Source organism: Rana temporaria, chromosome 10 (assembly GCF_905171775.1).
Source record: "Rana temporaria chromosome 10, aRanTem1.1, whole genome shotgun sequence".
NCBI classification, from domain to species: Eukaryota; Metazoa; Chordata; class Amphibia; order Anura; family Ranidae; genus Rana; species Rana temporaria.
The window spans coordinates 28449087-28476570 of NC_053498.1; the positions used below are offsets into that span (position 1 = coordinate 28449087).

Genomic DNA, 27484 nt, shown 5'->3' on the forward strand with positions numbered 1-27484 from the left:
TAACTATAACTATATATATATATATATATATACACACATATACATACATACACACATATACACATATATACACGTGATCCTGCATTAATGGATATCAGGCACGAGTGCACACCGCAGGAGGTGGGGGATCCACAGGATCTCAGTGGATCCTCTAATGCAAGGGTGTCAAACTCAATTTCATCGTGCGCTGCATCAGCATTATGATTGCCCTCAAAAGGGCCAGTTGTATCTGTAAGATTGGATGTCCAGAGCATACCCTCCCCTTACATTAGATGTTAAGAGCCACCCCACCATCAGAAGTTGACATCGCAGTGCGCCCCCTTTCCTTATGCTGCTGCTGGGAAGAAGCTGGATGCATTGCTTGAAAGCAGAAAGTACGGGTCTTGAGGACCAGAGGAGGCTGGAGCTCTCCTGCAGCTGTAGGAGAGGTGCGAGGGCCACATGAATGGCATGGAGGGCCGGATTCGACCTGGGGGCCTTGTGTTTGACACCTGTGCTCTAATGTGTCTACTGGGCTATCTTGATATCTCAGTCCTTAAAACCACCAAAGTGGTTTACTGTGGTAAGAGCGCTCTTTGTGGCACAAAGACAAATTGCCATTAGGTGGACCTCCCCTCATCCGCCGACTATATCCAATTGGATATTTGATCTGAATACATCCATTTCCTATGAGAGGCATGTTTTTGTTTTTTAGGAGAAATTTATCCAAGAGGTTTGATATTATCTGGAAACCGTGGCTTGACCACATGGATACGAGATTGAGTTAGGAGGTACGATTCTCAAAATGTGGACGTAGGGGAGAGGAGGGTAATGTGTTTTGTTTTTTTTGTAGTTTTGGTTTTGTCATGTTATAAATATTTATGAGTTGATTTTAATGTTTAATCTTTGTTTTATGTTGTTGTGATATTATATATATATATATATATATATATATATATATATATATATATATATATATATATATATATATATATATATATATATATATATATATATATATATATATATATATATATATAGATAGATAGATAGATAGATAGATAGATAGATAGATAGATAGATAGATAGATAGATAGATAGATAGATAGATAGATAGATAGATAGATAGATAGAATATAGAATATAAAATCTAAATAATAATAAAAAAGTAAAAAAAATAAATAAAAAAATAAAAAAAAACACACATTTTTGGTTTAGAATGAAAAAAAAAAAAAAAAACGCAGGTGATCAAATACCACCAAAAGAAAGATCTATATGTGGTAAGAAAAAAAAAAAAAAAAAAAATTTATTTGGGTACAGTGTTTGTACCAATTGTCAGTTAAAATAACGCAGTGCCGTATAGAAAAAAATGGCCTGATCATTAAGGGGGGTGAATCTTCCGGAGCTGAAGTAGTGGTTAATGTTGATTGGGGGCGTTTGGTTCCACTTTAAGGACACATTCACACATTTTCTTGCTGTGCTGGCTGGTGCAAATGCGCGCTTAAGGACCAGCTCACCCCAAACACCTATTTCTTTGTCCCCCTTGCAAAAATAAAAATTTCCAGTGTTGGGTGTTATATAGTCTGCAGTTTAGGCATCATATTACTTTACGCACCACGGGTGAAGAATGATGAACAGCATCTGTACAGAGTGCATTTAAAAAAAAAAAAAAAAAAAAAAAAAAAAGAAGGACATACTGGTTTATCTGGAATAAACCTGGTACATCTTGATCATAGGTGTACAGAACAGTCTACTTTGAGGCGGAGCTGAGGACAGGGGGAGGGGCCAGACGGTATATAAATTTCAGAGTCTGGTCCTTCCAGACTAGAGCATCCTTTAGGCATTACCAGGGAGGAGGAGGAGATCTTACCTGTTCTGCTGCAGTCTTCTCATCCAGCAGTTGCACATCCACTCAACTGCTGCCTGCAACCTGCAGACCCTTCCCAAGCTGCCATCATGTCTTCCCAGGTAAGGCAATTTATTACAATTTATGCATGGGAAAACTTATTAGTTAGATGTTGGATAATACAGAGTATTACAGATTGTGTATAATATTACTGCAATGGAAGAGTAAATGCAGTTTTGTTAGCTCATTGCTTTTAATTTGATTTTGCAAATACTCAAACAGGGAAGAGAAAATAGATTTATATTTTTAGATAATTTTTCCAGTGAAATTAGTGGCAAGTCCGGAAATTGCAGTTGTAATGATTAGTCTGCTTAGGATTTTACTTTTTATTTTAATTTTTCTTTTTTTTAGAAAGAATATTTTAGAGTAGCTTGGCTTATTTAATGGTCTGTTTTTTTCCCTTTTTGTGTGTGTATTTGATTATTATTTGTGTACTGTTGTATTTCATTTTTCATTTTACTTTATGACCATTTTTTTCATTGTGAAAAAAACTTTGAAAAATTGTATTCAAATAAGAAAGCTAATAATGGGCTATTGTTTAGGCACAAAAAGATTAACCATTTGGAGCCAGTTTAAAGAAAATACAATTGACAACCACCAAAACAATTTTTTTTTGCTTTTCCCATAAGTTTTGACACATTTTTACCAGATTTTTTTTATTTTTTTGAGTTTTTACTTAGATTAGTGTGGTAGGGATTATACACCATGCACACTGGGCTTAAAAAAAAGAGTCTGTTCTCTTTGGACTAAAAAAACATTCACAAAGAGCATTTTTTGTACAAAGTTTAGTTGAGTTGCTTTTTTTTTTTGTTTTTTTTTTCCTTTTTATGTGTATTTGATTGCGATTTATGTACTATTGCGTATAATTTTAATTTTATTTTTGTCCATTTTTTGTGCAAACAAAATGTAAATAAAGTAGGTAATGATGGGTCATTTTTGGGTAAAATTTTTTTTATTTTTTTCAGCCCTCTGGAGCCATTTTAAAGTAAACAAAATTGACAACCACAAAAAAATAAATTTAATTTGCTTTTTCCAATAGTTCCAACATATTTTATCAAAATTGCAAAATTTTGAGGAATAATTATTATATATATATATATATATATATATATATATATATATATATATATATATATATATATATATATATATATATATATATATATATATATATATCTATCTATATCTATCCCTCTAAATTTTATATAATATATATATATATATATATATATATATATATATATATATATATATAAATATATATATAAATATATATATATATATATATATATATATATATATATATATATATATATATAAAAATTGTATTTATTGACATATGTAATGATAAATGATGTATTATGCAATGTGTGTCTTCATGTATATGTTCTTTTGTAGGCAACAGTTTCTCTTTAGTGACTTTCATGCATTGAATTGTAACACTGTAGGTGCAAAACAAGTTAAACAAGTTCTGTAACTGTACTGAATTAAAAATTTGCAGCCAGGATTGACCTTATAATTAGAAAAAAACTCGATATAATTGGGCTTGCGCTTTGGCCAGAGTATAGCTAGAATATGGAAAAGCATTCAGGGGTTCCAAAATCCATAAGGCTTTCCAAGCTAAAGGCACACCTGTGCCAGTAGTATTAAACTAAAAAGCAAAAATGTTTAATATTGCAACTGTGGTGGCTGAATTCCTTTTTTTTTTTTTTTTTTGTGCCTTTATTTTTACCTGGTGATCCTGTGAGTCGGCAGATGACAGGGTGGTCTCTGCACACTGGGACCGCCCTGTCAGATCTCCACTATCCCCTATGGGGGGGATCGGATGAACACAGATCATCTTTCCGTGTTCACCCGATCCGCTCTGCAGACGGATGGAAAAATAGGATTTTCCTCCGTCTGCAGAATTCGGACCATAGCGGGGGACCGATGGTATCGGGTGTAAGCGGATGTTCATCCGCTCATACACGATATCCCATAGGGATACATGCATGTCCCTTTTTCATCCGTACAAGGATGGATGAATAAGCGGACATACGGTCCGCATGTCTGAAAGGGGACTAAACCCCCTTTTTACATGTGTGCGACTTGGGACTGCAAATTCGCATGACAAGTCCTACTCCATGATTTTCAATGTGTACTATTCATATCTGTGCGACTTCCAGTTGCAGCAACTTCAAGATATACTACTTTGGTCCAACTTTGAGGTGACTTGACGTCACCTCAAAGCTTCAATCTCCAAAACGCTGAGGTGTAGATGGGGCCTTAACGATTGGTAAACTGCAAAATATTCATTTTTTGAGTTCAATACCATTTCAATTATTGACCTATTCATAGACAAAAATACTTTTCGCCACAATGCTTACAGAGATAAATGAGGTCTTGTTTAAAAGTTTATTTTACAGCTTGTTCACAATATGTAAAAGCTTTAGAGCCGGTTCACACTGGGGCGGCACGACTTCGGGGGCGACTCGGCAAAGCATCCTGAAGACGACTTCAGAGGCGACTTGCAAAATTACTTCTGTATAGAAGTCAATGCAGTCGCCCCCGAAGTCGTACAAGAACCTTTTTCTAAGTCGGAGCGACTTGCGTCGCTCCTATTAGAACTGTTCTATTGACTAGAATGGAGTCGCCTGACGAGTCGCCCCAGTGTGAACCCGTCTCTTAGTGTGCATGATCTGGGCACAGGTTGTCTGCTGGTACCAATACTGATATAAATTAATTTTAAAAACATTCAAGTACTATTGAGTTATTATCGGTATGTGAAATATTTTTGTAGGTTTGTGTATTTATTTTTTGGTTGAACTTTTTTCAACCCGACTATGTAACTATGTAAATTCAGTGCATACCTGGATAGTAAGACATTTGCTATGTTTCTCTCCGATTATGCAGAAGCCCCCAGATGTCTACACCATCTCTACTATAGATGAGCCAGTAAAAGAGAAACCAGCTAAAAAATCAAAGAAAGACAAGAAGAATGAGAAGAAAGTGGACAACCTCAAAAAGGAACTTGAAATTGTAGGTTAAATAAGAAATCTTCATCTTTGACTATTGTGATAATTTCAAATTTTTTTTTTTTTTTTAGGGGTCCGGAGGTCCCCAGGGCCCAATATGGCAACTCCCCTTTTAATTTTTTTTTTTTTAATTTTTTTTTTTTTTAATATTTTTAATTAAAAGGGCCAATTTTTTTTAGGGGTACGGGGGCTCGGAGATCCCCGGATGACAACCCCCCTTTTTATATATATATATATATATATATATATATATATATATTTATTATTATTTTTTTTTTTATTAAAGGGCCCAGAGGTCTCCAGGCAACCTCCCTTTTTTTTTTTTTTTATGTTTATTTTTTTATTTATTTTTATTAAAAGGGCTCAGAGGTCCCGGATTTCAACCCCCCTTTTTGTAATTTTTTTTTATAAAAAAATAATAATATATATGTATATTTTTTTTGTAAAGGGCCCCCCCCCCGCTTCTCAATTTCAGGCAGCAGCACCCCCCCCCCCCCGGTTCTCTGCTGCTCCAGGGGGCCCCATGCCTGAAGCTGTGTAAGGGGCCCCATAATTTCTGATGGCTGGCTGCATACTGTATATAATAAAGGTGTTTTTTTTTAATCAGTAGTAAACTTTTTTTCAAATTTGTACCTACAGGTAAGCATACAAGGCTTACTTGTCGATGCAATGAAAATGTCCATCGTTTAGGAGCTATTCACATTGGCAATAGACAATGATGTCACTGACACATGCATAATGATGCGCTGCATTCGGGGGGGGGGGGGGGAAACAGAGCATGCCATGAAATGCAGAGCACTGTGCCAAATGGAAGTGGCATCATCAGAGCCTGCCCATTCAAGCGGCCGGAGTACGCAAACCCTGTAAAAAATACCAGATGAAGATGGATGCCGCCGGTAGTGGTGACAGCGCCCCACTGGAGGGCTTTGTTTGTAAGGAAAGTCTGACATTATGTGGTGCCTACTAGCACATTATGGCATTAAACTGCAGGGGTCCCTTTTTAGAAAAAAAAAAAGCTTACCGTGTTTCCCCGAAAATAAGCCCGGGTCTTATATTAATTATGCCAACAAAAGACACAGTAGGGCTTATTTTCGGGGTAGGTCTTACCATGTAATATGCCGTCTTCTCTCCCCCTCTCCCTCCCTGCCTGTCAGGAATCCCCAGTGAGAACTGAGTTAAAATGCTTGTAAAATCCTACAATCCACTCTATTACAGTAGTATATAATGTACAAGGTGTGTGTTCCTGTAATATAATTGTGCCAAATGCCTTTGTTATAGCGCCATTCTGTGCTTCTGTGACCCGCCGGAGCTCTCTTCCCCATAATTATATTACAGAAACACACACATTGTACATTATATACTACTGTAATAGAGTGGATTATAGGATTTTACAAGCATTTTTAACTAGGGCTTATTTTTGGGGCATGTCTTATATTGCAGCCCTCCTGGAAAATAATGCTAGGTCTTATTTTCAGGGTAGGTCTTATTTTTGGGGAAACAGGGTAGTACCACTTTTAAACAAGAGCAACACATCATTAAAGATCAACAGAATCACACTGTATTGATTTACTAAATTTGGAGTGTGCAAGAATCTGGTGTAGCTGTGCATGGCACGGCTTCTAACTTCAGCTTGTTCAATTAAGCTTTGATAATAAAACCTGGAATTGGTTGGTTTCTATGCAGCGCTGCACCAGAGTTTGCACGCTCTAGTTTTAGTAAATCGACCTCAGAGATTTAGCAAATTTATGACAGCCTAATTAACTTTTTTCACTGACTTTAAGCAAATTAAGAGAAAATCATTCTAAAAAACAGAACTTTAATTCTAACCAATTGAGTGTTGATATGTAGGAAGTAGAAGTTCTGTTGATCTAAAAAAAAAAGTTAATTACCCTGATTTTTTTTAAAAGTTTTAACGATTAGGAACAGACCAGAATGATAACACTGTTGAATTTTTTTTGTTTTAGACGGACCACATTATAAGTGTGGAGGAGCTGGAGAGGAAATATTCCGTTAACATTAAGGAGGTAAGCCTAAAAAGGAGCTTTACTTCGGTTTTCTGATCCTCATGGTACTTTAAAAAAACACTATTTTAGTTGTCAAATCAGTGATAATAAACAATGCTAAGAAACTGGGTTTTTGAGAGTTCACAGACCTGTAACCAATATACAGGGGTTGGACAAAAATATGAACACTACATGGTTTGCCAAGACCATAATGCCCCGATTCACACAGCTGGTGTTGTCAATTTATGGTTTAACAAGCATGCAGACAAAGTCTTTCACCTCAATATCAGAGCCACTATGGTAAATTTTGGAGAAAAAAAGGTTTTTGCTCATTTTCTGCCTCCGCCATCTTTGTGAGAACTGGAATCCAAGACTTATATTTGTCGATTCCCAAGAAAATTCACTCCATCTTGGATGCCAAAGTCCATATTAGGTAACGATTTGGTTCTTTTTACCTGGCGTTTCCATAATTTTGTCCAACCTCTGTATGTGTTTGTTAGCTTGCAGAGGTTAGGCAATAATCCATATAATCTTTCATTGTTCAGATTGTTTTTATTTTTATACATATGTTTGTGGTTTGTTGCAGGGCCTAAGCACTGCCGCTGCTGAGGAGGTTCTTGTTCGGGAGGGACCGAACAAACTTACTCCTCCAAAAGGAACCCCTGAAATTGTCAAATTTTTGCTGCTTATGGCTGGCGGATTTTCCATTGTGTTTTGGATTGCGAGTGCTTTGTGTTTCCTTGCTTATGGTCTACAAGTTGCACAGGATCCCACTGTTTCTAAAGACAATGTAAGCATAACTGTAAATGTAAGGTTGTTTATGCCTTCTGTTTTCGATATGCCTTCTGTTTCTCACTAAATCATAAAACACTATTTTAGTTAAACATTCTGTTTTCCAGCTCTGGTTGGCTCTTATTCTTATTGGAGTGGTAGTGCTGACCGCCCTCTTTGCGTATTACCAAGATGCCAAAAGTACAAACATTATGGCCGGCTTTAAGAACATGGTTCCTCAGGTAAGAAAGGCTACTTGTTTAGTAAACTGATTTCTAAACTTAAACCAATGATACACTGGAGATGATATTGATTCCTAACCTGCACCTCTGTTAATCTAGCAAGCCGTGATTCTTCGAAATGGAAAGCGTATAGAAATATTAGCGGAGAAGCTTGTTGTAGGTGATATCGTTTATATAAAAGGAGGAGACAAAATCCCGGCTGATTTACGCATACTGGAGTGCCAAGGCTGCAAGGTGAGAAATTAGGAAATTTACACAATTATAGGGAAAATCTATGGCTTCTTGGCTAGCATGTGATATGAATCAAGTAAAGAAACCAAAATACGTTATTCTTGCTACACAGGTTGACAACTCGTCTCTGACCGGTGAGTCAGAAGCACAACCTCGGGGTGTGGAGTGCACACATGAGAATCCGCTAGAGACCAAGAACCTTGGGTTCTACTCTACCACCTGTTTGGAAGGTGAGTTTTAGGCTTCTATACAAACCTGACTTTTGTGATAAACACATACAAATTAGTTATAATTCCATATTTTTTACATTAACTCAATGGGGGAGATTTACCAAAAAAAACTGGTACACACAGAATCTGGTGCAGCATATTAACCAATTAGCTTTTAACTTCAGGTTGTTCAATTAAACTGACAATAAACCTGGAAGCCGATTGGTCACTGCACCAGATCTAGTAAATCTCCCCAATGTCAGCACCTATGTTGCATTTAGGTGATCAAGCTATACATTGAGGCTGGGTTCACACTTGTCCGACAAACGCTCCTACATTGGGAGCTTATGTAGCATGACGTGTGAAAATCAATGTTTCCCTATGAGAGTTGTCTTAACTGGTCCTACACAAGTCGGTCCGACATTGAAAATGCTCCCTGTACTACTTTGGTCCTACATTGATCCTACTTCAGCCCATTGAATATCATTGAAGTCGGACCAAAGTAGGAGCCTTGTCCTAACCATCCGACTTTTGACATCTGACATGTGATTACAGCAGCAGTAAAAGGAATTTATCTCACTCTGGGATTGTTTTGATTGGTCAGACTATCACAAAGTCAGATCAAAGTAGTATCCTGTTCATGAAAGTCGGATGAATGTAGGACCAATGTAGCAGCGCAAAGTAGGATGAAAGTCGTGTAGTATAGTGTGAACCCAGCCTCAAACAGATTCTAAGAAATTGATTCTCACCTACAGGTGCAGCATGTGGAATGGTCATAAACACAGGTGACCGTACAGTGATTGGACGTATTGCTGCCCTGGCCTCAAAAGTTGGAAATCAGAAGACACCCATAGCTCTGGAGATTGAGCACTTTGTCACGATAATTAGTACACTTGCAGTGGCTGTTGGAGTCGTTTTCTTTATAATTTCAGTTGCTATGGGTTACAGTCCTCTCAATGCTATTATATTCTGCATCGGCATCATAGTAGCCTATGTACCAGAAGGTCTACTGTGCACAGTCACTGTAAGTATGAGTACTGCTTATACCTACCATACACATATCAGATACTTGATTCACATATTACAATTTTTGCAATAACCCTTATTGCCTTTCCTCTTAGGTCTGCTTGTCACTTACTGCAGTACGTATGGCAAAGAAAAACTGTTTAATTAAGAACCTGGAGGCTGTAGAGACACTTGGATCTACTTCGGTCATCTGCTCTGACAAGACTGGCACCCTGACACAAAACCGTATGACTGTGGCACATATGTGGTTTGATAAATTGATTCACAATGCGGATACCACTGAGGATTGGACTGGTAAGGGTCCCATTTCTACTTTTAAACAATACCAGCTGGTATTGAGATCAGCAAACATTTAACTTGTCTAATTTGTATACCTTATGCTCGTGGTCATAATGCCAAAAATATACTTCACATAGTCATGTTTATCTAAACATAACATGTATTATGTCCAATATGTAACGGTCGTAAACAATTTTTTTTCTCTAGGTGAAATGTTTGATCAGAGTTCACCCACCTGGTCTGCATTAGGTAGAATCGCCACCCTGTGCAATAGGGCAGAATTCATTGGAGATCAAGAGAATGTTCCCGTCAGCAAAGTAAGTATGAGAAGCACTCTACATAATCAAACTTCTAGTTATTTGTAATGTGATTACCAAGTGTGCATTTCTGGTTCTTTGTGATTGCACTACCATCAGAAACATATGGGGGGGGGGGTTACTCAATCTGGTGCAGCTGTACATAGAAACCAATCAGCTTCTAGGATTAAGTTCTTGTTCACTCTGAACTCGCACGATTTCAAAGCTGCATTTCAGTCCAACTTTGGGGTGACTTGAAAGACATCTGTGCGGGTTCATACCCAGATGTCTATTGAAATCACCCCCGAAGTCGCCAAAAGTAGTCACCGATTCGGATGGTGCTGTTGAAGGCAATAGGCTGCTATTTGACATGTCAAATCCCCCCGATGTGAACGGGGGCTTATGGTCAAAGCTGAATTGAACAAGCTGAAGTTAGAAGCTGATTGGTTACTATACACAGCTGCACCAGATTCCGCAAGGACCATTTTTAGTAAATCTCCCCCATTTTGTTTAAAGAAAGCTAATTTACTTTTAACTTTCCCATTCAGAGAACAGTCAACGGAGATGCCTCAGAAGCAGCGTTGTTGAAATTTACTGAGCAAATCTATGAGAATGTGATTGAAATTAGGCAAAGAAATAAAAAAGTGTTTGAAATTCCTTTCAACTCAAGTAATAAGTACCAAGTAAGTGATTATTCTGCTGTCCAAATGTACTTCTTTATTAGGAATGCGCCAAATGTCTCAGGTTTAGATTTGGGGCAAGTTGGTGAACGTTTGAAACCAAACCAATGGGAGCAGAATCATAGAAAATCGGTACAATAAATGGCATGGGGGTGGGAACTGCCCTGGAGAACATGTACCAAAGTAAAAAAAATAAAAATCCATTTAGCAGGGAGCATCAATTTTAATAATGTTTAAACTGAAACATTAAAAATGCAAAGGGTCTTGTGCAAATATTGAGGAGACCTCATACTTTTTTTACACTAACCCCATCCCTTTGTTTACACTCACTTGTCAGCTGGAAATCTCAAGTCAATCTGCTGAATGGGCCGGGCAGGGGTCGACTCATTGGTTGTTAGGATGCTAGCAACTACCAGCTTCCTGTCAACCAGTCTGTCAGGAAACTGTCACATTTAGCAGTGGTAGTAATACCGCTGATAAAAGATATCTTTCCACTGTAGCTGAAGGTTTGGCTCATCTGAACACTAAATTTAGTTAGTCTGTTTTTTTAAATCTATAAACAAGCAAAATTCAGTCCCAACATAGAAACCCACAGTTTATTCCTAGTTACTGGACTTTCACCTCTTCTCAGCACCCCTTGTTTTTCAGTTCTCACCATTAAATTTGAACTTTTCCGTAGTCCAAATATTCAATATGATTACTCCATCACATAGGTCTCTATCCACATCCCAGAAGATCCTTCTTTGAAAGGCTACTTGATGGTGATGAAAGGTGCACCGGAGCGCATCTTGGACAGATGTAGCACTATCATGATTGGAGGACAAGAATTGCCACTGGATGACGAAATGAAAGACCATTTTCAGGAAGCTTATATGAATCTAGGAAGTCTAGGAGAAAGAGTTCTTGGTAAGTCCACATCATCATGGAATTTGGTTTGTTTCTTTGAGAGATATTCTAATATCCCTTAAGATTGTCTATGGACTGCTAAAACATGATGTTCTTTAAAGGCCATTTCTTACTCTTTGACAGGGTTTAGTCAGTTACTACTTCCCGCTTCAGAGTATGGACCTGGATACCCATTTGATGCAGAAAGTGGAAACTTCCCACTAAATGATCTGTGCTTTGTTGGCCTCATTTCTATGATTGACCCACCTCGTGCCACTGTTCCTGATGCCGTCATGAAGTGCCGCAGTTCTGGAATTAAGGTACTGGACACATCTGAAATCTCTGAATAATAAAGCATCTAATGTTTGCCCCACTTTTCATCTTTCAACGCTTTCACAATGCTGGTGACCGTTAAAGCTATAATGATATTTCATTAATTTTCTTGTAACATTTCTGTGAAAATTCTGTGTGTCCCTAACAGGTTATTATGGTGACTGGTGACCATCCAATTACTGCAAAAGCTATTGCGAAAAGTGTAGGCATTATTTCAAACAATGAGACTGTAGACGACATTGCGCAAAGGCTTGGAATCCCGATTGAAAGCGTTAATCCAAGGTAAGTAAATCTTAAAGTTTTATAACCAATTTAATCCCTAAATGTTACTTTCCCCAAACAAACATCTAATACTATTTCAACTTGCAGAGATGCCAATGCGGCTGTGGTGAATGGTGGAGAAATACTTGAAATGTCTTCTGATGAGCTGGACGACATTTTACAATATCACCAAGAAATTGTATTTGCACGGACATCGCCACAGCAGAAGCTTCTTATTGTTGAGGGGTGTCAGAGACTAGTAAGTTGGAGAAGGCTAAAAAATGAATAAATGGGATAACTTGGGGGGGGGGGGGCAAAACAAAAAGTTGAAAACAAGCCACACTTATTTATTAGATTAATAACCGATTGTAAATCTATAAAATAGACTTGCGAGACCACTTAAATTTTGCCATGCAATAGTGATGACAAGCTCAAAAAATGTTTTAATATTTAGGAAGAATTTTGTAATTATAAATCGGGTGGCTTAATATGTCCAATATCCCTAAGAAAAAAATAGTTTATTACATATCTACATAGATTGATCTGCCTCTGACTTGTTACTTACAAGTAGTATGTCGTATACAAGTATATTACAGTGTACAAAAACCATGAACTGCTTTTGTTTGCTCCCGTTTAGTCTATTGAGAGCATTTTGTTAAATCTGTTAAGTGCAGAAATATACCCATCGTCAGAAATTCAGAGCTGTCCTGTGTCCTTTCCACACTTCCTGTGTTTTTTTTTTGCTCAATACTCCACAAGTAGGTACATCATACAAGAACCTTGAACAAGGATAACATTAACCACCTCAACCCCAGAAAGATTTGCCTCCTTAATGACCATGCCATTTTTTCCGATACTGCACTGTGTTGTAGCTGACAATTGCGTGGTCGTGTGACGCTGTACCCAAAACAATTTTTTTCCCCCCCAGAAATAGCAAAAACGAATACCACCAAAAGAAAGCTCTATCCCCCCCCCCCCCCCCAAAAAAAATAAAATAAAAAAATTCTTCTTCAGTTTAGGCAAATATGTATTTTACATAAAATATTAAATGTGTTCTAACTGGGGGGGATGGGACTGACTGGAGGAGGAGAAAACATTGCTGTTCCTAATTACTAGGAACAGCAAATGTCTCTTCTCCCCTGTCAGAGCAGGGATTTGTGTGCTTACATTGACAGATCCCCTTTCTAGCTCTCTGTGGAGCGATCGCAAGTGGCCAGCGGACATCGCGGCTACCCGCCACTTGCATCGGGTCCCCCGCCATGCACATGAGCCTGCTATTGCTCATAAAAAAAAGCCGCTGTACAGGTACAGTGATTCGTGCAGCGCTGCCCACCTGCAAACTGTTCAAACAGGTATTATTCTGTACTTCTAGGGTATGTAAAAAAATAAAACATGTGGGATTGTACATCTATTGCAGAGATCTACTGCAGATTTTGTATTTAGCCTTGACATACTTAAATACACATGCTGTAAGGAACACCAATGATAGGAGAATTATATGCATCTCTAGAACCACAAATATTTTCTATAACACAATGTATGAGTGATGTAAGAGTATGTAGAGTAAGTAGTGTTTTCTATTATTTTTAGGGCAATATTGTAGCTGTTACTGGAGATGGCGTGAATGACTCCCCGGCATTGAAGAAAGCAGATATTGGTATTGCTATGGGAATTGCTGGATCAGATGCTGCCAAACACACTGCAGACATGATTTTGCTGGATGATAACTTTGCTTCAATTGTGACTGGTGTAGAAGAAGGTAAGATAAGGGTTTAATAATATCAGAAGGTCATACAAAAATAATCCAGAATGCTAAAATCTTTCTAATTCCAATACAATTCACTCCAGGGCAACAGCCCTTGTGGTTGTAATCCAGATTACCACAATTTAAAAATATTGCATCTCAAAGTGCTTTCTCCTGCCAGTTCCCCATATGCCTCTCTCCCGCTACAAACGTGTGCTCCCTCACCACCTCAGTGCTGCCAGGTGTCCAATACCGGTTCACTGGAAAAAGCTCTCGGGGCCCGAGTGAATGGGGAAGGTGAGGGAGATTATGGAGGCAGAACAATGGCTTGCCTCCTGTAAAGGCAAGCGTGAGAGGTTTGACCCAATATGGGCAACTTGGAGGAAGCATGTTTCTGGATCAGGCTCTCTCTCATCTTAGCCTGGACGTAGCGTTGCTGGCACCGGAAGACCCCTCATTTAAACAACGGGCATTAGCCGACTGTTGTCCACCCAATATGGTTTTAGGTACCACTTCTGAGTAGTTGAACCAGGTGTGTGCATAAAGACTAAAATTCTTGGAGTGTAAATAGGAGTCCAGACACATGATAGCTCAAGTTAATAGGGAATAACCCCCTGTGAGCTTCAAACACATTATTGTTTATTTCCTGGAGAATGCGTCTCTCCGCTCCCATTTGCTGCGAGAGGAGCCATGTCTTCTGGGACCGTAAGTCCAAGACATAGGAGAGATCCCTTGTGTTTAATAGTGCCAAGGTAGCTCTCGGCCCCTTTATAATAACTGTTACTTATGTCTGAGTGATAACTCCTGGAATTCTTATATTCTGTACACCTATATCTCGTTTATCTTATTTTATCTTTTTGTTCCCTGATTTTCAATATGTTCTCATACAATGCTAAATAAAATAAAGAACATTCAAAAAAATTAAAATTGCATCTGGTAAACTTTTCATAAATTTGATTCATCTTTTCTTACAGGGCGATTGATATTCGACAACTTGAAGAAGTCAATTTCCTATACAGTGACTAAGAACATTCCTGAGATGATCCCCTTTATGGTCTATGTGATCATCAGTTGCCCACTGCCAATTGGAACCATCACCATTCTCTTTATTGAACTAGGCACTGACATTGTAAGTATAGGACAGAAAACCCAATATGGGCATACAAAGGATGATAATGGTGTTTTTTTTCTCTCTCTAATGTTACAAACTTTACTCAAATTTCCTCAGATCCCATCCATTGCTCTGGCTTATGAAAAGGCAGAAAATGACATTATGTTAAGAAAACCACGAAACCCTCACAAGGATCGACTGGTGGACATGCAGTTGCTTTCCTATTCCTATTTCCACATAGGTAAGAAAAAGTGTCCCTGTAATGAGACCATGAATTTGTAAACCAGTTTGTAATCATTAATGATGCTTTAAATGGTTCTAATAGAGGAAAATAAATACCAATCAGAACAGGCCCACTGAATACTTGCAGGCCCAGTAGCATTTGCTACTACTTACACCACTATTGCCAATCCACTGTCTTCGTATCTGAAAACCTTAAAATGTACAAACATCTGGGTATGTTAATAAAATATGTACGACAGCACCTTCTAGTGCCAATAAAAGTGGTAGTAAACCCCGGGGGGCCTGGTCACTGCTGAGGGGGTTGACATGTTCCCCTGGCGTTTATTCTGGGTTTGCAGGCTTCTGGCGATGTGAGTGCAGGAAGCTGCGATGACATGGGAGCGCTCGATTCCGGCAAGAAGCTCTGAAGTTCTGGCCTGATACGCCGGACCTTCAGATCGATGACGGCACGGCATCAGCGGCTGCATGCAGGGTGAATATCGGTGTACGTTTTAGGAGATATTAATTTTACCTACAGGTAAGCCTTATTATAGGCTTACCTGTAGCTAAAAATCATAATCAAATGGAGCATACAACCACTTTACTGTCATATATACGTACACATAAAAAAAATACACGCACACACTATATATACTGTAAATTTTAGTCCTTAGAGTTGCAAGTGGCCCATAAGTAACCATTGTCAAAAATTAGCAAAACCCTGAAGCAAGCACAAGGTACAAAAAGGTTTATTTTCACTATGCTACACACTAAGCTAGATAAAACCTCACCAGCCATTATGGCTAAATGGCAAACCCTAAAACCAACTAAATATAGAAAGGAATAGAATGATATTTGCTCATCCCATATGTTGGTTTCACCCGCGATGAACAACAAGTTGATTGAGGAGTTAAGGCAGGGATAGCACTCCCTCACACTCTATGGTACATCCCACTCACTGGACCTCTAGTGTCTACTTGGGCACCTGCACTGCCTTTTCTTCACTACAAGGTTCCCAACCCTAAGGCCCCTTTCAGACTGGGGCGGGTGCCGCGGTGGCGGTATAACGCCGCTAAAAATAGCGGCGCTATACTGCCGGGATTGCCGCGGGAATCAGCCGCTAGCGGTGCAGTATTAACCCCCGCTAGCGGCCGATAAAGGGTTAATACCGCCCACAATGCGCCTCTATAGAGGCGCATTGCGGGCGGTATTGCCGCGGTTTCCCATTGTTTTCAATCTGAAGGAGCGGTATACATGCCGCTCCTCTCACCGCTCCAAAGATGCTGCTGACAGGAGCTTTTTTTGTCTCCCGCCAGCGCATCGCCTCAGTGTGAAAGCCCTCGGGCTTTCACATTGAGTCTGCAGTGAAGGAGTTTTTCAGGCGGTATAGCAGCGCTATTTTTAGCGCTGTACCGCCTGAAAAACTCCTCAATGTGAAAGGGCCCTAACTATGGCAAACTTCGCTGGACACCTCTGTTTCTCTACACTACTTTAATGCAACGCCGTTTCCCCTGTACACCCGAAGGGTGTCTGGTATACTAAATGAAGTTCCATGAGCTTGGGATAACCTACTTCAATTCAAAACACTGCCACCACCATGACCATTGTATTTTTACCTCTTTGTACTTTGTCATATAATACATGCATATTTTAAAGACTGCCCAAGAAAACCTGAAATAAAATCCTAGAATGTTTTGTCTGCAACTACGCTCAATAAACTCATCACTCACTCCTCTTTGATTACAGCTGGAATGGAAACGTATTCTGGGTTTGTGAACTATTTTACCATATTGGCTCAACAGGGATTCCTTCCTATAAATACTATTAATCTTCGAGTCCCATGGGAGGACAAGACTAACAACGATCTAGTGGACAGTTACGGACAAGAATGGGTGAGGAACCAAAAATAATTGTAATTCTATGGTTAATAAAACACTGGCCATGTGCAGCATCTCTCGTTTTAAAGGGGTTGCGAAGAGGATGTCAGGGCCGAGCGCGGGACTTTCGAGGGGTCAGGTATAACAGGGGGGGCCGGTATAGTTGGAAGTTTTTTCACCTTAATGCATAGAATGCATTAGGGGAAAAAACTTTTACCTTCCCTTTAATGCTTTACAAGTAAAAAAAAATGACATTCTCTGAAGCCCAAGCACTAGATTTCTTTCATTCAAAAATAAAACAGAGATTGTTCCATGCTCGCTAAACAGAGCGGATGGTCGAATTTCCCTTCTTGATTGTGTCTGGTTGCTTTTCAGCCCAAAATTTTCCACTGGGCTACTTTGTCAAATTTGTAGGGAGTGGGGCTTCCCACTGAGCACATTTCATCTAGTTCATCGAGAATCGGCCAAAACTTTCTCAGTGTATGGCCAGCTTAAGGGTTGGTTCACACCAGAAGGTGTTCTGGCAAACCCACGCTCTCTGTGCTTGTTTTCCGCACCACGTTCAAAATGAATTGGTTGTGCGATCTGCTGTGGGTTTCAATATAATCCTAATGACACCCCAAATGCAGATCACGCAGTGGATTTGCCTGCACCGGATTGCATGGTAGCACTGTTTTGGAATCCGACAAGTGTCTGTTTTGAGTATCTGCACCTGGCCCAATTTCAAATGTAAATACGGTATACGTGCACGTAGAAGAAACACACTGACATCTTTGTTAAGCTAAACTTCTCTTATTGCTTGGGCATACAGCCCACTTTATAGTAAAGCATGAGTCATTGTTTGCAATGCAGCATCACAGTCGTACCTTGGGCTGTCATTCATGGATTGGGTGATCCCTTATCTAAGGGTCTTCTAGCCAGATTCATCCGGGTTTCTCTAGTCCTCTTTGGAGGCCTCAGTATTCCTGTTTTGCTTGATGGGAGGGGGTGTCTGGAGGGGCCATTTTAAGTGAGGAGATCTAGCATGTATATGTGTACATAATAGAAATGGTCAATTAGAGTATAACCAACTTCAATACCGACCTATCGTCATATGACGTCCACAGATGGGATCTCCCATCCTGGGTGGACGTCATATGACGTCCTGGGCTTTGCGGGGGGGATACAGTATCTGAATGATGCCTGCAGCTAGAGGCATCATTCAAATATCCATGTCTTCAGCCAGCGATCCTGCGCACCATAAAAACGATCATATCGGTGGTTCCGCCGCTTGATCGTTCTTATAGGCGGCGGGAGGGGACATCCCCCCCCCTCCCGGTGCTTCTCCGGGCTCTCCCGTGCCATCGGGGGCCCGGAGAAGGAATCGCCCGGCATCTCTCCATAAAGAGGACCTGTCACACACATTTCCTATTACAAGGTATGTTTACATTCCTTGTAATAGGAAAAGTGAAAAAAATAAATTAAAAAAAAGGGTAAAAAAATAAATAAGTAAAAAAAAAAAAAAAATGTAAACGCCCCTGTCCCGATAGCTCGCGCGCAGAAGCGAACGCACACGCAGGTCCCGCCGACATATGTAAATGCAGTTTAAACCACATATGTGAGGTATCGCCGTGTGCGTTGTTGGAGTGCCAGCAACAATTCTAGCACTAGATACCCTCTGTAAATCTAAACGGGTAACCTGTAAAAAATTTCAAAGCGTTGCCTATGGAGATTTTTAAGTACCAAAGTTTGGCGCCATTCCATGAGTGTGCGCAATTTTAAAGCGTGACATGTTAGGTATCTATTTACTCGGTGTAACATCATCTTTCATATTTTACAAAAAAAATTGGGCTAACTTTACTGTTTTGTTATTTTTTTCAATTCATGAAACAACTTTTTTCCAAAAAAAAAAAGGCGTTTGAAAAATGATTGCGCAAATACCGTGCAAGATAAAACATTGCAATGACCGCCATTTTATTCCCTAGGGTGTCTGCTAAAAAAACATATATGTTTGGGGGTTGTGCGTAATTTTCTAGCATAAGAATGATGATTTGTACATGTAGGAGAGAAGTGCTAGAATAGGCCCGGTATTGAAGTGGTTAAGCAATCCATAACACCACAATACTGTGTGATCCGGTTCAATGCGTTTTTTAAAAGTAGTGCATGCACTACTTTAGGTGCAATTTCAGTCTATTCAAATGAATGAGCTTAAAATCGCATTGCACTGAATCGTACAAGAATACGGAACCGGCAACAAGTTCTAGGAAACAATAGGGTAGATTTACTGAAAGAGTGCACAATCTGGTGTCGCTGTGCATGGTAGCCAATCAGCTTTTAACTTCAGGTTGTTAAATTTAGTTTTAACAAATTTTTTTTTGTTTTTTAATCTGATTGATTTCTATGCAGAGCTGCACCAGAAACTCCATAGTGTTTCAAGGGCAGTGAAGCCAGAAAATTTTAACCATAAACCTGTCCTTTTTGTTTCTTTAACAGACATATAGACAGCGCTTGACTTTGGAGTGGTATTGCTACTCGGGGTTCTTTATTAGTATTGTCGTTTGCCAGATGGTGAACACGTTAATCCGAAAGTCAAGGAAAAATACCCTGTTTACCCGCAACTTTTTCAGGTAACAATGAGTGAATCGTCTATTTGTGCTCTTCATTGGGAAAATTACAATTAGCCAGAGGTTTTTAGACCCCGAATAGTAAAGTGGTTGTAAACCTCAGACATGAACAAAGCATATCTTTCTATAATGTGTATTCATCATAATCCAAAGCACTATAGCATGGGTGCTCAACCTGTGGCTCTCCAGCTGTTGCAAAACTACAATTCCCATAATGCCTCAGCCTTTGGGAGACATGCTTGTACCTGTCAGCGGCTTGCAATGCCTCATGGGAATTGTAGTTCCGCAACAGCTGGAGAGCCACAGGTTGAGCACCCATGCACTACAGTGTAATTTCTGTCTGCTGCCTCATTCCTGTGCCATCAGCATGAATCACTTTTGATGAGTTTTCCTGACATCAAGAGAAAAAGGGTGAAAGAAGGGAGCTCCAGCACACAGTCTGTGATTAACAGCTGTAAGCTGTGTGAAAGGGGGGGGTGTCCCTTCCCTCCCCTCCAATTAGCTCACAGAGCTCTTTTCACCAAGTGTAACTTCAGTTCCATGCCCCTTGCTTTTTAGAGGCAAGAGAGTATGTGTGAATTGTGCACTTTCAATGGATGTACGGGGCAAAATTAAGTAGATAAACGGGTACAACTTATGTAGGATAATTTATTTCATCTCTGTATCGCCTAAGGCCAGTCACTTCACTTTGTATATGAAAAGTGACAACCCTAGTTGTGCTAGTGCAGACAATGTACACATCTGCTATCTTGCCTTGCTCCCCATTTTGCCTTGATTAAGGCTTACCTGTAGGTGCAACAAATATCTCCTAAACCTACACAGTTTAAAAGATATTTGCAGAAAAGACTGCACCGCAGGCGCACTGAGCGTGTCGTTAGTGAAGGTGATCGTGCCATCATGCACGGGAGTGACATCATCGCAGCCCCGGCCAATCACAGCGCCGGATACCCGTAAGTCACTCTGGGTATCATGATGGTGGCGGAGGAGAGGAACAAGATTCGCTTCGGGGGCTTCGATCTCAGGTAAGTAATTCATAATGAGCTAGTATCAGTGGCGTCACTAGGGTTGGTGTCACCCGGTGCGATAAAACATGGTGTCACCCCCCCTCTGTCTAGGCTACCCAGCACCAAGCAGGCAGCGCACGGGGCGCACCCCAAACCAGCCCCTGTAAATTATAGTATAGGGCAGTATAGTGTTAGGGTTGCATAGGGCAGGTTGGGATGGTACAGGGCAGGTTGGGGTGGTATAGTGCAAGTTAGGGTGGCATAGGGCAAGATGGGATGGCATGGGAAAGGTTGGGGTGGTACAGGGCAAGTTAGGGTGGCATAGGGCAGATTGGGGTGGCATAGGAAAGTTTGGGGTGGTACAGGGCAGGTTGGGGTGGTACAGGGCTGTTTGGGGGGGGTACAGGGCAGGCTGGGTGGTACAGGGCAGGTTGGGGTGGTACAGGGCAGGTTGGGGTGGTACAGGGCTGTTTGGGGGGGTACAGGGCAGGCTGGGGTGGCACAGGGCAGGCTGGGCATGTCAGCTAAAAAAAAGGGATGGTGTCACCCGGTGCGGACCGCACCCCCCTAGCAACGCCTCTGGCTAGTATGCTATGCTTACTAGCTCATTATGCCTCTATTGCAGGTTTTTTTTTTTTTTTTTAAAGAAATGTTTTAGAGGGTTTACTTCCACTTTATTACCTGCTACTAGTTGTTAATTTCTATTGCTTTGTTATGCTTTTCTACCATAAAAAGTGTGTGCAGTCTATGAAACGATTTATTTACCCTTGCTCGCTTGTCCACAGGAATAAAATGATATTTTTGGGAATACTGTCACAAATATTTATTGGAGTATTCATGTGTTATGTCCCTGGAATGGACGATGCCTTGCATTTCACAAATATTCGGTGAGTACCAAAAAATCCTAGATTTCATATATTCAGAGCCTGCAGTCACCAAACCTATTTTTCGTATAAGCTTATGCTGTTCTTGGACACAGGCTTTGTACATGTTTTGGTTGAAGTTTGTAAAATATTCCCCTTATTTCATGTATAGTGCTACATAATACACTGGTTTCAAATAATGTCCATAGAATCATAACCACTGGAAATCCAGGTGGAACCTGATAATTCAGTTTTAGGTCCATATTTTACAGTTGTAAACCTCCAAAGGCAGCTACCGCAGTGATCCCGCTCAGGGGTTAAATAGTGCCAAAAACACAGAAGAATATAGGGGGAACCTCCAAAAATTATTAAATAAGTCAAGCTAACATCCAGAGTAAATAGTGCTCCCCTTTTCATAAGGTAGAGAGGACACTTATTTAAGTGATGTTTGGACTGAATAGTGTAGAGTTATTTTTGGAATTTTATTAACCACTTGCCTACAGGGCACGTTCACCCCCTTCCTGCCCAGGCCAATTTTCAGCACTGTCACACTTTGAATGACAATTGTGCAGTCATTCTATACATAAATAGAGCATTCTTTTGGTGGTATTTAATCACTGCTGTGTTTATGTTTTTACTTAAAGGAGTTGTAAAGGAAAATGTTCTTTCACCTTAATGCAAACTCGCCCATCTATCCATGTCTCCATGCTTTAATTTTGTTGAGAAATTACTTAAACATCTGCCTAGTATGGGCAGACATTTTTATTAAGGGCAGATGATTCATGTAGCATTTACTTCCTGAAATGCATCTACCGTTAGCTCAGGCAGGTGGGTATGCTTAGCTAAGAAAGCACCTCCTCCAGATAAAAGAAAAAAAAAATGCCCATGAGGACTCCTGGGATGTATGACACAACATAGGCCTGGGCCAAAAACCAGGAAGCAAATAAAAAAAAAAAAAATATATATATATACAAGTAAATATAATATCTATTTACCAATTCGAGCAGCAGGTGGGATAAAAAATGGATATTGATTGAGAGAGTTTAGGTCCACTAGAGGTGAATCTTCCCTTATTCTTTTTACAAGTCCAATTATCGTGATTACACATATATGTTCTCTTGGCTGAATGTAAAAGGTGAGCACTATTTATTCTGGATCTTGGATTTACGTGATACTTTTAGGCAGGGCTTTTTTCAGCAGGAGCGTGGGGGAACGCAGTTCCAACACATCCAGTACTGAATGTATGTTATGGCAAGGGGTGCTTGGATGTGTTGGAGGGTCTACTGATGCTGGCTGCTGGGGGGTCTATTTTTGTGTGGTGGCCTATTGCTGCTGGGGAGGTTTATTGTTGCTGGTGGGGATATATTGTTGCTTGGCGGAGCTTATATTGCTGGGGGGGCTATTGTTGCTTGAAGGGATCTGATGCTGAGGGAGGGGTCAATTGTTCCTGGCAACTGGAAAGTCTATTGATGCTGGCTGCTGGGAGATCTGTTCTTGCTGGGGTGATATTGTGTTGCTGGGGTCCTATGTTGCTGGAGGGGGGTATACTGCTGCTGGTTGTGGGGGATCTATTTGACTGCATTTCTTGTTGTCATTACCAAATTTCATACAAATTACTTAGCACGACATAATGATACTTGGCTCTAAATTCTCAAAATGAGGTGGTGCCAGTAGGCGAGTAGGGGGCGAAACCAAGGGACGGTGCTTCGGAGGTGCGTAGGGGACGGAGACAAGAAGTGACTCACAAGGGGGGAGTTCCAGAACCTATTCTCTGAGAAAAAAAACCCTGCTTTTAGGAGGCTCCGATCTTTTGTATTTTCAAAACTGTTCAAGTTGCAAATTCATGCACAGTACGTACAAAGCCTTTTCCTTCAGCTTTATTAGTATCAAAATCTGAATGTATTTTTCTCTTTCACAGAGTCCAGTATTGGTTTGTGGGAATTGAATACGCAGTCCTGATCTTGGTTTATGATGAAATTAGAAGGCTGCTTATAAGGAGAATGCCTGGAAGTAAGTACAACACAAATAGTCAAAAGCTTGATAAAATATGGCAAACTATTGTCATTACACCAGGTCCATATGCATATTTAGTAAAATCATTTAGGCGACACTTTGGATATCCAAAGTATAGAAACTTATATCAATCTGCAGTAAAGGTTCTGATGGCAGTATGTTATATTTAATACCCTTCTGTGAGGTACAGTAAGAGTCCCAGACCTTATTACCACTGTTTGATGGAGTGCATGCTTGTCTTAAAGGTGATATAGGCTCTAGAACAGTGGTTCTCAACCTGGGGGTCGAATGATGATTTGCCAGGGGTCCCCGAATCCTGGGCTGTTCCTGAAGCCCCACACCGCTCTCCCAGCCATTTTGTGGCCATCCAGCAGGGCTGTCCCTGAAGCCTGCAGCCGCCCCCTCAGCCTCTTTGCAGCCGCCCATTTAGTTCACTGCATGGCTGTGGCAGCAGAGACTAGAGGTCAGCCGACTGGTGAGGAATGTGAAGTGGGAGGGGCTGTCTCCTGGTTTCGGCATAGATGTCACTGCTACGAGACACCACAAAGTCAGTCACACTGAGTAACACTACCTGTGATTATAGTTGCCATTAAAAGTCCCCACTACAGTTCTCAGATCCGCACATGACCTTGATCAAGAGCGCCTAAGTTGGCTGATCAGAACTCCCCCCCCCCCCATGGAGGGAGAAGGGAGAGGAAAAGAGGGGGAGGAACTAGGAAAAAGGGAGAGAAAGAACAAGAAAAAGACAGTTGGAGAGGGATTGGGGGGGGGGGGACAAGAAATTCAAATAGCGATAGATAAAAGGGAAAGAAAGGGGAAGAGTAAGAGTTGTACATCCTAAAATCTACCATAAGGGGTTTTAATACTGTACGAGTGGAAGGGATTCAGGGAGTGCAAAATGTCTGTGGGTTAGGGGCGCAAATTACTTGTCTTGCCTTGTGTGCTGACAACCCACGCTACAATTTTTTTTTTTACTGTTAGGGGCCCCCACAACTTGGGAAATTTTATCAAGGGGTCACGGCACTAGAGGTTGAGAACCACTGCTCTAGAATCTCCATGACTGGATAGATTATGGGTCCACCATCCTAATTTATGAGTTCTGAAGGCAGTAGCCATTCTCGGTCTTATAAACCACATACAGGAAATTATGGGGGCAGTGACTTGGTAAAAAAAATACTCAGCTTCATTGCTTAAATCTAGTATGTGGATCACAAGTAAGGGAATGGCGGCCTCCATCATGGTCTTATCACACAAGAGTCTTGCTTCTGACAAATATATACATTAAAATCACAAATGAAGTTACCTTCTGGAAAACATTTGCTATCCACAACACTGGATGGACTTTTTTCAACCAGATTAACTACGTGAAAGAAACAGGTACAGTCTTATGTTGGCCATACACATGACATCTCTCCCAGACAAACCAACAATTGTAGAGTGTGATGGGCAACTTGATTGGATATAAAATTTGATTGTTTAAGAAGATCCTCAGTTATGAATTGTAAAATATTATGACGAGATTCTTCATTTAAAAACTGTAAACCTTGTGGCCAGTTTAACTTTTGAAACTTTTGATTTACTAAAGTTAAATCCACTTTACTGGAAGTGCAGTCGCTGTAGATCCGGGACATAAAGGAAAATAAAAAAACAGCATTTTTTGCTTTCCCAAAAGATCTACAGTGACTGCACTTGTAATGCAAAGTGGATTTGCCTTTATTAAATCAACCCCAGAGTGTCTGTAAAAGTTCCTTGCTGGAAAAATCTACCAAGACAACGTGCTAAAAGCTGTGTAGTGCACAAGAGTTTAGACTTGTCTAAAATTTGCTAAAGTAAAAAATAAAAGAAAATTGGCTTCAAAACTGATATGCAAATAAGGTTGATTATTAATCATTTCCTCTTTTTTTGCAGGTTGGGTGGAAAAAGAATTTTACTATTAAGTGTCTATTCATTTTGCCAGCTCCCGTTATTGACCCTCTCATCTGACAAACCCTTCCCTATTGCACATTTTCACATACTGTAAATTTGTACATTACTATGCTGTAAATATAAAAAGTTTTAAATATTTAAAATATAGCCCTTGGTGTTTGTTTGATTGACCGTATATATATATATATATATATATATATATATATATATATATATATATATATATATATATATACACACACACACACACACACACACACACACACACACATTACGCAATACTGACAGTTCCTGTGGCTTGTGTTAGTGAAATAAAGGACAGATAATAAGGTGCAGAAACCTAGAGGTGCAAAACCTGAAGTTCCCCAGCTATACCTGAACACGGTCATTTTGATTTAACAAATTCAACACTTACTGGCGGGGCTAGGAGCCAGCAGCCCCCCCCCCCCCAGTTCATCAGGGAAGCATGTATCCCTGTGGGAACAGGAGACACACTGGGTCAGACTCAGGCTGATCAGTGGCTGACCCAATACCATCTTCGGCCAGCCAAGGTTGTGTGTGACAATGACACTAACAGGGCTCAAGTCCTGCAGGAATGCATGGGAACGGAGTCCCTGCACTTTGTTCACAGCAGGAATGCAGTTCCCTTTGCAGGACTAGAGCAGCCGAGCCACCCGAGCCAATCCTTCACTAAGCGGCGATGCCCAGCTCGAGTCACTGTTAGGGGCAGGGGAACCTTAGTAATCCTTTATGTTATTGGCCGCTTCCTGTATATGGATTCATCGGGTAGTGTGCGGATATTCCGTCACTTCCTCGATGCCGCAATGTCTCCTGGGAGCTTTTGTCATTGTTCCCAGGAGACATTGCAGAGGTTATCGTGGGATTTAGAAAGAACATAAAGGATTACTAAGGTACAGTGGATCAAAAAAAAAAAAAATGCGGTTTAGTAATTATGCATATGAGCGTATCTTTTTTTTTTTTTGTGGGGGAGTGGATCTTGGGTGGGAGTTCCCACACTTTTCTTCTCAGGACTTGACCCCTGGACACTAACCTGCTGGCTGCTCTTTGCCAGGGAAATTCGCACATGTACCTTGCCTGGTGCATCCTCATCGGGTTCAGGGCTGATTTAGACACTATTAGAAATAAGGACCTCTTGGACTACTGGGTTCAAGAGTCCAGGCTTGCCTTGCAGTCAGTGCTGTCTGAGAAGACCTTCAGCAACGTAATAGGTTTCGCTACGGGTAATAAAATCCATCTGTCCTACATCAGTGGGGATCAGCTCACTTACATTACAAAGAACCACTCTTGGATCATGATTACTACAAAATCCCTGCTGCTGATGCAACTTATTCTGAACTTTTAAAAGAGGAAGTAAACCCTCATAAAAAAAAAAAAAAAAAAATACCCTGCAAGACAAAGGCATAATGAGCTAGTATGCAATATTTTGTATTATGTATTACTTACCTCCGATCAAAGCCCCTGCAGCGGTCCACGTTTCCCCTTCCAGCTGTCGACATGTCATCCCGGAGTTACTTCCGGGTATCGCGGCTTCCACGATGTGATTGGCCGGAGCCGCAATGACATCACTCCCGCACAGGAGCCGCGGTAATGGCACGAAGACTGAAGAAACGGCACATAGGTGCCATTTCTTCAGTTTGTCCAGGTGCGCATGTGTCGATCACTTCGGCACATGCAGACACAGGGGGTTATCCATTTCCTGGGTAGCTACAGGTAAGCCTTAATATAGGCTTATCTGTAGCAAAGTTATAAAAGGGTTTACAACCACTTTAAGTGTCATCTGGTCCAAGCTCCAGCATTGTAAGGCTGGATTGACACCTATGCATTTTTAGTGCTTTTTGCAGATTTTCACTACAGAACGTGTTTCATAGGAAACCACGTTAAATGGACTGTAGTGCAAATCAGCAAAAAATGCATAGGTGTGAATCCAGCCTAAAAAAGGTACTAGAAAATTATTTTGCAACTGGACAGCTGCCTAATCTCTAATG

General features: G+C 40.4%; 1 protein-coding gene across 1 annotated transcript; it reads left to right on the forward strand.

The window, feature by feature from the left end:
• Positions 1–1794: 1794 nt before the first annotated feature.
• Positions 1795–25625, forward strand: LOC120916471 (potassium-transporting ATPase alpha chain 2-like). The gene is made up of 23 exons (XM_040327454.1): positions 1795–1947; positions 4778–4903; positions 6864–6923; positions 7489–7692; positions 7802–7915; positions 8015–8149; positions 8259–8376; positions 9111–9379; positions 9477–9675; positions 9868–9977; positions 10505–10639; positions 11350–11542; positions 11666–11841; positions 12003–12136; positions 12224–12374; positions 13706–13874; positions 14834–14988; positions 15088–15211; positions 16939–17084; positions 19542–19675; positions 21462–21563; positions 23458–23549; positions 25461–25625. Exons 1-23 carry the CDS (start codon positions 1936–1938, stop codon positions 25487–25489), a joined length of 3087 nt encoding a protein of 1028 aa, XP_040183388.1. The 5' UTR covers positions 1795–1935; the 3' UTR covers positions 25490–25625.
• The last annotated feature ends 1859 nt before the right edge of the window (positions 25626–27484 follow it).

Excerpts from the sequence above, each read along its gene's own strand:
- LOC120916471 (XM_040327454.1), top strand. Across the intron at positions 6,924-7,488 it reads ATTCCGTTAACATTAAGGAG|GGCCTAAGCACTGCCGCTGC; the intron begins GTAAGCCTAAAA and ends GGTTTGTTGCAG. Across the intron at positions 8,150-8,258 it reads TGGAGTGCCAAGGCTGCAAG|GTTGACAACTCGTCTCTGAC; the intron begins GTGAGAAATTAG and ends CTTGCTACACAG.